The sequence below is a fragment of the Pan paniscus genome, chromosome 7 (assembly GCF_029289425.2).
Source record: "Pan paniscus chromosome 7, NHGRI_mPanPan1-v2.0_pri, whole genome shotgun sequence".
NCBI classification, from domain to species: Eukaryota; Metazoa; Chordata; class Mammalia; order Primates; family Hominidae; genus Pan; species Pan paniscus.
This window is the reverse complement of record NC_073256.2, coordinates 49,655,325-49,668,606: the sequence shown is the minus strand read 5'-3', so window position 1 is coordinate 49,668,606 and position 13,282 is coordinate 49,655,325. Positions and strand designations below refer to the sequence as shown.

Here is a 13,282-nt window from a genome sequence, read left to right as displayed (position 1 = left end):
CATCTTTAAACTAGTTTCTACTCAGAACTGCTCAGTTAAAGGAAAACCATTTTTCCTCACTTATAAAAACAATTTGCAGAAATGAATTTTATATAAATATCACTTTGAAATAATTTTGTAGTCACACAGAAAATACAGTGTGGCATGTATAACTATAGTGAAGTTGTGCTGTTGCTGTTAAGCAGACAGGTTATTTGCCTTTTCCCTTGTTTTAAAGAGAATACTAAATATGTGATTTGATTAAATGAGATTATACTCACAGTTTAAAACTGGAATGGCCAAAGTACATCTTGAGGCAAGTAACTTGCTCTTCATTGGGTGCTGGCAACAAAAAGTCTTGAAATAAAATAAAATGCGCATTTATGTTCAAATAGAAAAACACCACATAGAGGGAGAAAACAGTTTATTTCATTGGCTTCTTTGAAAGAATACAGTGACAGCTACCATGGGTTAATGTTTTCTATTTTTTAATTCCAATACAAACTGGTCTTCTGGGTACCATCTGTGACACTTGGATTACTTTTAAGTATTAGAATTTTGTTGTGATTCACACTTTGCCAGGACTATTAAAAAACTGATGTTTTAGAATCAGGAATACTTCTAAAGGCTAACATTTAGAACAAACCATGGCAAGCAATATACCAATCCAAATGTTATAATATAACCAACCTTCAATTAATGGTAATCAGAAATTACATTAGTCCTGCACTAAAAAAATCCACAGATAAAATAAAATCTTCGTTTTAGTTACCTAAAGCTAAATGTAGTTACACCAAAATTTAGTTAAGAAAATCTCGTTTAGTTTAGTTACCTAAATGTCATTTAGTTAGGAAAAGTTAGTTACCTACATCTTTGGTCAAAATTCTAACTGCGCAGCACAATGAAGTTATGTTAGCTCTACCCAAGTCACTTTCCCTGTCCACAGTGAGCTTGAAAGATTCCTGAGTGGCCAAGAAAGGGCAAAACAAAGAATCAAGATAATTAACCACTAAACAATAAAAGTTCATTATTAGAGTTCTCAGCTTTAATAATTCTAAATGAGAACTATAATGATTTGGAGAAATACAAAAAAACAAAGGGAAAGATATTTTAATCATCATAATGCTATTACTCTATTTTTCTAAGTAGTAAGATTGTGCTTTATGGAGATAAAAGCACTAAGGAGACAAAAGCTTATAAGGATCCAATAATTAACTATATGCCACAAAGTCCCTGACCTCCAAACCATCCAAAACTGGATCCTAAGTTAAAGTCAGTGGTAGGTATCACAGGTGAGTCATTTCAAACATACTTCAGTGCTTACCCTTATCATCATCTTCTTCCCCTTCATTAGCTTCATTTTCATCATCTTCTTCTTCTTCTTTAGTAAGAAGACCCAGATTTCTTTCCATTTTTAAGCATTTAGAATGAGTTGGTTCTACCGTGCCACTGTTGAGGTTTTCTAAAGACTGAAAGTTTAAAAGAAATCTTAAAAGCAAAACCACTGACAGTGTCGTATCTTTTTCACCAAACACAAAAGGACTATTATTAACAGGGCCTACAATTTTGTTGAAAGCTGGCAGATGTGCAAGCCATACTACAAAAGAACATGTGTGCTCCAGTTTAAATATGTGCTCATGAATGGTTTCTAAGGCGCAAGGCCAAAGATGGAACATTTCCAGCATAAACAAGGCTCATTAATAGCATATAATAAACTGCCCCTGGGGAAAGCTATCATAAATTTTAAATTTGGATAATTTAAAACATTTTATTCTTTATTGCACCTCAATATTTTCGATTCTCAAGTAGTAAACGTGGATTTTAATGTTATTTTTGTAACAAGTTTCTCTATATCATGTGTCAGTCGCATTCTTTCTGAATAAGGCTGAAACTATGAGCAAACAATAAATGTGTTTTGGAATTGTCAAAACAACAAAAGATTCAAATCATTTTAGAAAAGGAATTTTAGAAACATGAAATAAAGTTATTTGTTTTTATTTTGGCTTGACAGTATCTGACATTCTCCCCTAAATAAAGATTATCTATTTCAAGAATATTTCAAAATTATTTCATCTATAACATTTTTTAACTATGAAGAGACAGGAAGACTTTATTAAACTACAGTTTTTACTTTCTCTTTTTATTAAATCTTTCATTTAATATTTTCATTTTGAAGGTTTTTTTTAAAAAAAGTATATTCATTTCAAGCCTGAAGGCAGAAGAAAGAAGTGTTTCTGTTTCTGTTTCTGTTTGTTTTATTTTATTCAAGTCCACAAACATACTTAGAATGCATGTTTAAAATAGAGTTCTCTAATATGGGCATCCAGGTTGCCTTCTAACAGATTTAATGTATACGTTTGTAGACGTCCACAAGTTTCCTATAAATGTACTATTGGAACAGTACTTCCCAGAGAAATGGATAATTAATAACAAAATACAATTCAGTATTTATGTTCTAGTTTTACTGTTAGCTAATATGTATTAAACACTTACTAAATGTCAGGCTCTATACTAAGCTCTTCTCAAGCAATACCTTAAATAATAATTACAACTGTTAACCGAGTATCAAAGATGCTAAGAAACTTCCCCAAAGTCACACAGATACTAACTGGAAAAGCTGGGATTCAAACCTACATCTGAATTCACAATCTACTTTTTTTTTTTTTAATTTTTTAATTGAGACAGGGTCTCACTCTGTCACCCAGGCTAGAGTGCAGTGGCATGGTCATGGCTAACTGCAGCCTCAACCTCCCCAAGCTCCCCAGGTGATCCTCCCACCTCAGCCTCCCAAGTAGCTGGGACTAAAGGCGCATGCCACCACACCCAGCCAATTCTTGTATTTTTCTGGAGAGACAGGGTTTCGCCATGTTGCCCAGGTTGGTCTCAAACTCCTGGAATGAAGTGATCCTCCTGCCTCGGCCTCCCAAAGTGCTGAGATTACATGAGTGAGCCACCATGCCTGGCCCTAGAATATACATTCTTACTCACTACTCGTTACTTGGCCTCAAAACTAAAAAAGTCAAGAAATTAATCTCATTTCATAAAAATAAAAAAATCTCATCAACCTAAAGATTAGGAATAAAAAAATGTATAATGGGGAACTTCTGTGTTTTTCTTCATTTTTTACTTAATTTAGCTACATTGGCTTTTCTTATTATACATCTTTGGTTAGTAACACCTGACAAAGAAATTAGAGGTAAAGGAATAGAAAATATATAAATTATAAACTAGTATTTTCAATCTCAATAATAAGAGTAAAACTGAACCATTTAATCCATTTGAAAATTATATAATATAAAATATCCATAGTAAAAATACCAAAGAAAGTAAAGATGATTATTGAATGTATAAAAACAAAACTTCCAAATAAAAATGGATACACATGAATTGGAAGAAAGGAAACTCAATTTCAATACTGGAGAGCCAAATCACTACCCATATTCCAGGAAAAAATTACAAGAAAGTAACACAAGAAGGAACACAGGGCTGGATGCGGCGGCTCACACCTGCAATCCCCAGCACGCTGGGAGGCTGAGGCCAGTAGATCACTTGAGCCCAGGAGTTTAAGACCATCCTGGGCAACATGGGAAAACCCCATCTCTACAAAAAATACAAAAATAAGCCGGGTATGGTGGCACACGCCTGTAATCCCAGCTACTTAGGAGGCTCATGCAGGAGGATCACTTGAGCCCTGGAGGTGAAGGTTGCAGTGAGTCAAGATGGCACCACTACACCCCAGCCTGGGTGACAGAGTGAGACCCTGTCTCAAAATAAAAAAAAAAAAAGAAGGAACAAAGAAAGCACAATTAAAATTAGTATATTACCTCTAACCCATTATTCATAGACTACATAAAAGAAACATGAATTGGAAAATGTGAAATCTAATGTTACATAATTAGTAGCAATTTCATTGTGGTGGAACCTGGTTTAGAATTAGTTAATATTTTACTTAATTAAATGTCCTTTGGAAAGAACTTGAAGTAATGTTTTTATAATTGTAAACATACCTTAAGCATCTCCATTTCTAAATCTTCATCACTCTCAATTACATAGGACGTATCATTTTCATCATTATTGGGAGATAAATGCTTTAAAAAAAAGTATTAAGCATTAATTTCCAATATAATTGACTTCATATCCTCTTTTCTGCAGAACAAAGCTCCTATATACTAGATATCTTTAGACAGCTTCCTCTTCCCTAATGGATATATAATATATATTTACATATTTATATGATAGATAAAAAAGGGAGAGAGAGAAGAATGAACAAAGAAACAAAGAACCAAAGAGAAAGAAAGAAATAGGAATACAAAGTTAGATAAAGAGACAAAATAAAATCCCTGCTCTAAACAAGAATACAAAATGACAAGTTCAACTCAGGTTAAACAATATCAAACTGTGTCTCCCAAACTTTTTGAGTATAAGAACTCTTCACAATGTTGAAAAATGCTGTACAAAGAACAATAGCTGTTTTTGACATCCACTGATTTTAAAAAGATTGCAAAAAACTACTGACTGTAATATCTTTAAATAAATCAGTATTTTACAAATAGCATTCTCTATATAATTGAAAAATAGTGTCAGAGATGTTATTTATTCAGTCCACTGCCAATGTTTGGGTATGAGGAAACTTTTCAATAATTTGGCAATCTCCAGGAACCAAGTGTCCAACAAGATGGGATCCCCCACAAAAATCCATAGAAAGAAAACCCTCAAAAAATGCCAAACATTTAAACAGAAAGTAGGAAAAGGAAGCACAGCCTTAATTAACCTGCAAAATTTAAGCAATAAAAAAATTGAAAATAAGCTTTTTACTAGGAAAAAAGTTCTTTTTTTAAAAAAAAGTTCTTTTACTTCTTATTTAACGAATAAAGAAAACAATACTAATAATTGGTACCCAATAAAAAAATGGCAATAATTTGTGTAAAAGATGTCAGTCAAATCATGAAATCCAAGGCCAGGTGCAGTGGCCCACACCTGTAATCCCAGCACTTTGGGAGGCCAAGGCGGGTGGATTACTTGAGGTAAGGAGTTCGAGACCAGCAAGGACAACATGGTGAAACCCTGTCTCTACTAAAACTATAAAAATTAGCCAGGCATAGTGGTGCACGCCCATAATCCCAGCTACTCGGGAGGCTTATGCAGGAGGATCACTTGAGCCCAGGAGGTGAAGGTTGCAGTGAGCCGAGATGGAGCAACTGCACTCCAGCCTGGGTGATAGAGTGAGACCCTGTCTTCAAAATAAAAAATAAGAAGGAACAAGGAAAGCACATTTAAAATTAGTAAATTACCTCTAACCCATTATTTATAGACTACATGAAAGAAACATGAATTGGAAAATGTGAAATCTAATGTTACATAATTAGTAGCAATTTCATTGTGGTGGAACCTGGTTTAGAATTAGTTAATATTTTACTTAATTAAATGTCCTTTGGAAAGAACTTGAAGTAATATTTTTATAATTGTAAACATACCTTAAGCATCTCCATTTCTAAATCTTCATCACTCTCAATTACATAGGACGTATCGTTTTCATTATCATTGGGAGATAAATGCTTTAAAAAAAAGTATTAAGTATTAATTTCCAATATAATTGACTTCATATCCTCTTTTCTGCAGAACAAAGCTCCTATATACTAGATATCTTTAGACAACTTCCTCTTCCCTAATGGATATATAATATATATTTACATATTTATATGATAGATAAAAAAGGGAGAGAGAGAAGAATGAACAAAGAAACAAAGAACCAAAGAGAAAGAAAGAAATAGTTAGGAATACAAAGTTAGATAAAGAGACAAAATAAAATCCCTGCTCTAAACAAGAATACAAAATGACAAGTTCAACTCAGGTTAAACAATGTCACACTGTGTCTCCCAAACTTTTTGAGTATAAGAACTCTTCACAATGTTGAAAATGCCGTACAAAGAACAATAGTTGTTCCTTGACATCCACTGATTTAAAAAAGATTGCGAAAAACTACTATGATTGTAATATCTTTAAATAAATCAGTATTTTACAAAAAGCATTCTCTATATAATTGAAAAATAATGTCAGAGATGTTATTTATTCAGTCTATTGCCAATGTTTGGGTATGAGGAAACTTTTCAATAATTTGGCAATCTCCAGGAACCAAGTGTCCAACAAGATGGGATCCCCCACAAAAATCCATAGAAAGAAAACCCTCAAAAAACGCCAAATATTTAAACAGGAAGTAGGAAAAAGTAAACCTTAATTAACCTGCAAAATTTAAGCAATAAAAAAAATTGAAAATAAGCTTTTTACTAGGAAAAAAAGTTATTTTATTTTTTAAAAGTTCTTTTACTTCTTATTTAACGAATAAAGAAAGCAATACTAATAATTAGTACCCAATAAAAAATGGCAATAATTGGTGTAAAAGATGTCAGTCAAATCACGAAATCCAAGGCCAGGTGCAGTGGCTCACACCTGTAATCCCAGCACTTTCTCTACTAAAAATACAAAAATTAGCCGGGTGTGGTGGCGGACACCTGTAATTCCCAGCGACTCGGGAGGCTGAGGTAGGAGAATCACTTGAACCGGGGAGGCAGAGGTTGTAGTGAGCCAAGACTGCGCCACGGCACTCCAGCTTGGGCGACAGAGATAGATTCCATCTCAAAAAAAAAAAATCATGAAATCCTGATAATCCTATAATATTATATGAAACATATCACTTAAAGTGTATACCTAATAAGAAATTCCTAGAAAATCAAAGGGAAATGCAGATGTTAGCAAAAACTGATATTTCCCAGAAGGGGAACATCTTTTATGAATGGTTGGTATGAGAATATTTTGAAAACCATTTTAAAATGAAATGCACGTTTATACTGATAAAAGTGATTACTAATAGTTACCAAAATACAGAGAATTGCTCAAATGCTAAAATTATTGTTGCCATTAGAAAAATGATGGGGAAATAACTCTAATTAAATGGTCAAATCTAATTTTTTAAACTTATTTATCGTGAAATAAAATATAAAATTTCAGAGAATATAGGCATCTTAAGTAATTTTGTAAACTAATGCAAAACAAATGAGAAATTAAGAAATTAATTTAATGAAGAAATTAAGGAAAAAATCTGACTCTGAGATGACAGTAAAACTATAGTGTCAAGCAAAAGCATCAGAAGTTTATTAGAAACTCTCTCACATGAGCAAGTAAAGAAATTCTGGGCCAGGCACAGTGACTCACACCTCTAATTCCAACACTTTGGGAGGCCAAGGCAGGTGGATCACTTGAGTCCAGGAGTTGGAGACCAGTCTGGGCAACAGAGTGAAACCCCATCTCTACAAAAAATACAAAAATTAGCTGAGTGTAGTGGTGCAGGCCTGTGGTCCCAGCTACTAGGGAGGCTGAGGTGACAGGATCGCTTAAGCCCAGGAGTTGAAGACCGCAGGGGGCCAAGATCCCACCACTGCACTCCAGCTGGGGTGACACAGCAAAACCTTGTCTCAAAAAAAGAAAGAAAAAAGAAAAAAATTCTGTATAAAGAAATAAAATACACCCCCAAAAATCAAAGTCAGAAGAGTAAACACTAGTAGATATGAAGAGAATCCACAAAAAGCAGAGATATCTATTATGAAAAAAGCATACGAAATTATAAAATAGCAAACTCCTACAAATGCCTGTTGATACCATAAAATCTTTCCACTACACAATGCTGCATATCATACTAAGTCAGGAACAGCAAACTACAGCTCGCAAGCCAAATGTGGCCCACTATCTGTATTTGTAGATAAAGTTTTATTGAAAGACAGGCACATTTGTTTACATTTGTCTGTGGCTGCTTTCACACTACAATAACAGAACTGAGTTACTGCAACAGAGACTGTATGTCCCACAAAGCCTAAAATATTTACTATCTGTCTCTTTACGGGAATAAAGTCTGCCAGACCCTACTAATAACTAAAAATGTGCTTCCTCTTTATTTAGTACCTCAGTAGATTTATAAGCAGTATCACTAAGATATTCTTCCTGAGCCTGCTGTTCCAAAATTTGGAGTTCATGTTCTGTAATATCTAACGACATCAAACAAGCTCTTTCCATATTCTCTTTCAATTTGTTGTCTTCTACTCCATCTTCAAATCCATCTTCTTTTCGTTCCACTTTATTTCCAAGTACACCTTCTCCATCATGTTTAGCTAAATGATCAAGTGTTGGGTCCCATGTTTCATCTGCAACGTGAATTAAAACTTCATGTTCTCTAATTTGTTTCTGTTGTACTCCCCCAGTAGTTGAATCTTCAAAGGATAATAAGTTTAAATTATTGCTGGGCCTCAGTTCAGTCTCAATGTTAGTAGACCCAATTATCATCCTCCTCAGTGAATATAGATTTTCTGAAATATCCTTTAGTAAGATAGAAACCCTAAAAAAAAATTAAGAAAGATTAATTCAACTTCAATTGCATTAACTACAAGGACAAACTGTGAAGCTTTTTAACAAGTAAAAGCTTTCTAAGCTGACCTTCACTTAAAAGATCAATAGTATTAAGGCTGTTCTTCATTCCCTAATGCCCATATATAATTACAGCTTGCAGGCTACTCTCTAGCATCAAGGCACTTCTGCACCAATAGATGACTTGTATGTTTACTAAGAGTCAGTAGTGCTTGGTCCCAAATTTGTTTATGTCAACTATATGTTTTTTGTTGATTAATTTAATTAAATGTAAAGAAAGTTGATGATACATGACCACCAAAAAAAAAAAAAAAACCCTATTTCATTAAATTCTAAGTTGAATACATGGAAAGATTTTGTAAATTTCTTTTTTGTTAAAAAAAAAAAAGGTGTTTGATAAACTGTGATAAAAGAACCCTAAAAGTCTCAAGGAAAATCATAATGCCTAGGACTCCGCACTCAGATTGCTTCAGGTGTCTTAATTTTTCACTCTGTCTTAAAGAATTGGAAATTGTAGATGGTACATTATAGGTGTGGTTTAAACAAGAAACACTATGCAGAACTCCAAAGAGCTGGCCTGTATATAATGAAAAAGCCTTGACATATACAAAAATATTGGGAACAAACAAACATTAATATTTTAAGTTAAAAGAAAATTTGGGGCGGGCACGGTGGCTCATGCCTGTAATCCCAGCACTTTGGGAGGCTGAGGCAGGTGAATCACTTGAGGTCTGGAGTTCGAGACCAGCCTGGCCAACATGGCAAAACCCTGTCTCTACTAAAAATACAAAAATTAGCTGGGCTTGGTGGCATGCGCCTGTAATCTCAGCTACTCAGGAGGCTAAGGCAGGAGAATCCCTTGAATCCCGTAGGTGGGGGTCCCAGTGAGCTGAGATCATGCCATTGCACTCCAGCCTGGGCGACAAGAGCAATACTCCGTTTCAAAAAAAAAAAGAAAGAAAATTTTGATGATACCATTTTGCCTAATTTTTTCACCTCACTGATCAATTACTAGTCTCAACTGCAACAAGTAAGATTGTTTGTGCTCTAATTTGAAAATGATGCTGTTTTGCATCTCCAAAAATCTCAAAACACTACATTTTTGGAACAGAAAAAATCAATTTGCCATCAGTAGGCAAATATAACAAGTGAGAAACTATGGATAAGATGCATATAAATAAATACGAGCTGAATTTCTTAGCTCCTTAATTGCAGTTGCTAATGTATAACATTTTAACTAAGTAAGTTTAAATGACTATATTATAACCCAATCTAGTTAGTTGGAATGGAAAACCACTGCTAGAGTGTAAAATGAGGCACAATGTCTTGTTTATTTGTTGTAGAGCTTACTAAAGTACTTCATAAAAGCAGAAATCAGTGAAAGTGAAGGAAGTATGATAGGCAGGGACATGTTTTACTCTTTCATTAGTGATTTTGTTTAGGTCTTCTAATATTTATATATTTAAAATCCATGCTTAATAAAATCTGACATGCCTTTTAAAATTTTATATTAATGACTCAAGTACAAATTTGATCCTTCATGGGAATAAACTATCAAAAGTACTAAGTGGTTTCATGAGTTATTTCCAGTTACTTCCATCACTGAAAACACCACTCCAAAGTTGGGCTCAAGCTTACATAGACAAAGTCTACATTAACACAAACAAAATCAAGAGCAAAATTAAATTCAAAAACTAAAAGCACACTAATGTTATCTAATTTAAACATTCTAAGATTCTATAAATCTTATAAAGAACTTTTAGCTTTATATACAGCCACTCAAATGTTAAAATTATATGCAAATAGTTTAGTAGGAACAGATATGTGATACAGTTTAACTGTTACACGGACAGGAAATGGTGTAACATACAAACACAGCAACAGTGGCACAGATTGACTATCAAGAGTGTAAGGGCTCATTTATCAGGCCCTGACATCAGGGAATATAACATGCTTTATGTAAGATAACTAATATTTACTCTAACAAATACCAAAGGCTGTCCTGCCTTCTTCAGTAAGGCACAGTATACTTTTCCTTCTTTTTCAGGATTGTTATTATGCATATTAGTAGCCTGCAGACAGCCTTAGCACCCAACAGAATGTCAAGTACATGACAGCAATAGAAGAGATATATACTGAATTTAAATCAATGACTAAGCAGTACTATACACTGCCAATACCTTCAGAGTCCACTGAAGCATAAAGCTGCTCCCTTCTGTAACAAACTTCAAACCGTTCTATTTTAAGAGTTCTTAGTTCTAATTTTTATAGTTTTGTCCACTCTTTCAGATTGTCAGCTGTCACTTCCACCTACTGTCATGTGAATATCATTACTTATTTACACCATTTTCACTTTAACTCAGTACCCAAGCTTGTCAAACTGGATCTATGAACAAAATGTGGCCTCCTGCACTCCACAGAAATGCCGAAAGTAAGCTGGAATACATGCTTATAGCATTATTTTGACTGCTCAGAGGTCTTTTTTGTTCCCTCCTGGTTCTGAGGTGTCATCTAGATACATTAGGTATTACTGTACTGTAGACTTGTTACAAAGAGCATGAAATAAGAGACTAGTTATCGTTTTCACACTAAAACTTCACAAGACCCAGTATTTCCCATTTCCAAGTTTTAAGAAAATCTATTTAGCTTCAATATGTAAAAAGTAATTATATAAATTGATAATTCTTGTCATACCCAACTAAATCAGAGTCAAGGGCCAAGGGGAAAAAAGCACTCAAGGCACATAACATTACTCTAAGAATGTAATTTTCTGCAAGCCTAGCTGCTGAAACTGCCTATTGTAACCTAAAACCCGTTTTATCTAATAGATACTGAAACAACCTGTTGTGACTCTAAGACTAGTTTTACCCACCACAGTCACTAACCGATCAGCGCTTCCAACTCCCCAAAATTTACTAGTGCCAAAGAACTTTCTGGAAAAACAATATGTCACATTTTCCTTTTTCTATAACCTCCAAACTTCTCTGTTCTTCAGAGATACCAAAGACACCCAGTCTGTGTATATGCCCCAAATTTAATTCTTGCTTCCCAAATAAAACATTTTCAATTTAAAGATCTGTCTCTATATTTTAATTGACTTCAACAGATATTATGAAGCAAAGCATTAAGCACATGTGATTTACATCCAGTAGATATTTTAATTGCTAGTACAAAAATCTGAAATGCATGTAAAAGTCATGTAAAAGGTGGCTGCTCTAATTTCATGGAGGGAAAAATGTATACATGAGTAAGAAATGGCTTTACTAGTATCCTTCCCCATTTTAAAGTTCATCTTTCAGGCTGGGCGCGGTGGCTAACGCCTGTAATCCCAGCACTTTGGGAGGCTGAGGCAGGCAGATCACGAGGTCCGGAGATCGAGACAATCCTGGCTAACATGGTGAAACCCCGTCTCTACTAAAAATTAAAAAAAAATTAGCCGGGTGGGGTGGCGGGCGCCGGTAATCCTAGCTACTCGGGAGGCTGAGGCAGGATAATGGTGTGAACCCGGGAGGCGGAGCTTGCAGTGACCTGAGATCATGTCACTGCACTCCAGCCTGGGCAACAGAGCAAGACTCCGTCTCAAAAAAAAGAAAGTTACATCTTTCAGAAATTCTCCAAGTTGCATTAAAAATTACCAAAACAAATTCTAGGGGGGCAAATTACTTTGACAAAAAAGCTAAATTTATATATCATGGTTTTAAATCTCAATCAAAATCTATCACAAATCTTATCCAGAAAAGCATACATTAACTGCACTTTTTTCGAGTCAGAATTCTTTCTATTCCAAGTAAGAGATTCACATTTCTACAAAGTATTTTTTTGGCCCAAAATTACATTACCACATTCTAATTGTTCATTGTTCCAGAGCATTCCTGCTTTTAGAGATTTAATAAGGAAGTCATCCTGCAATTAAGGCCAGGACAAGGTCTGATTCCAAAAAGACATAGCCCCTGTATTCCAAGGTCTATTAATCTGTATAACATTTGATCCAAATTTTTTAAGTTACCTAGTGCTTTAACCATAAAAGAATCTCTAAAATTGGAATGCCTTTTGTTCTAATAATCTATTAATTAAGTAGAATTCTTAAGTAATAATCAGATAATAACAGAAATGAGGCTACTAAGTATGACGTTGCTTTTGGTCACTATAGATTTCAAGTGACCAAACTATAAATGTTATTAAATCAAAGATACTCATTAACAGAAAGAAAATGACAACTTTGAATCTTAAATATTTTCCTTAATGTATAATTTATTTTGCTTTGACAAAAAATATAATATAGATATAATTTCAAAATGTATAATATGAATACAATTTCTATTCCTTTGTTTCATAAAACATCGTACAAAGCAGACAGAAAAGGCTTAAACCTTTGGATTCACTATTCAACAACTGGAAAGATATTTCCCAAATTTATACATCAGTCTTTGTGTGTGTATTCAAGCAAATTTCTATGAGTCAGCCTTAATGAACAGTAGTCTTCACATATAGGAAAATGTGATAAAAAAAAATAAACAGAATTGATTTAAGTTAAAAAAAAAAAAAGGTAATATTTAACCTCCGTGGGTTTTCCAGTTTACTGAAAGCATGAGGAAGATGCTTAGCCAGATCCATCACTTCCTCAGAGATTGAAGTCAACTGTTTGTTCATGTCGCTAAGTAGGATTTCTTCCTCTAGGGGGAAAAAAAATCAATATTAATTTTCAAACCACAAAGCAGAGATATTCATTTAGCCACTTCATTAAATAATATTAGGGCTCAAATTTTCATTTTCTTTCCTTAAATGAATTCCAACAAAAAGACCTTCTTATTCAATCCCCAAATTGCCTCAATCACTTTCCCTCTCTTTCAAATTTTTACTGTTTACATTTAAAGTAAATTCCAAATGATCT

At 34.0% G+C, this 13,282-nt stretch overlaps 1 protein-coding gene across 3 annotated transcripts in view; it reads right to left on the bottom strand.

Moving 5' to 3' along the window:
- Window positions 1–13,282, bottom strand: part of WRN (WRN RecQ like helicase) — a 151,650-nt gene that overhangs the window by 95,976 nt on the left and 42,392 nt on the right. For all 3 annotated transcript variants that reach the window (XM_003830758.5, XM_034965923.3, XM_034965924.3), the window contains 6 exons: window positions 12,950–13,064; window positions 7,933–8,362; window positions 5,454–5,534; window positions 3,987–4,067; window positions 1,304–1,448; window positions 261–336 (listed from right to left, as the gene is read on the bottom strand). In XM_003830758.5, coding sequence (XP_003830806.3) covers window positions 261–336; window positions 1,304–1,448; window positions 3,987–4,067; window positions 5,454–5,534; window positions 7,933–8,362; window positions 12,950–13,064 — 928 coding nt within the window. The remainder of the gene's footprint in view (window positions 1–260; window positions 337–1,303; window positions 1,449–3,986; window positions 4,068–5,453; window positions 5,535–7,932; window positions 8,363–12,949; window positions 13,065–13,282) is intronic.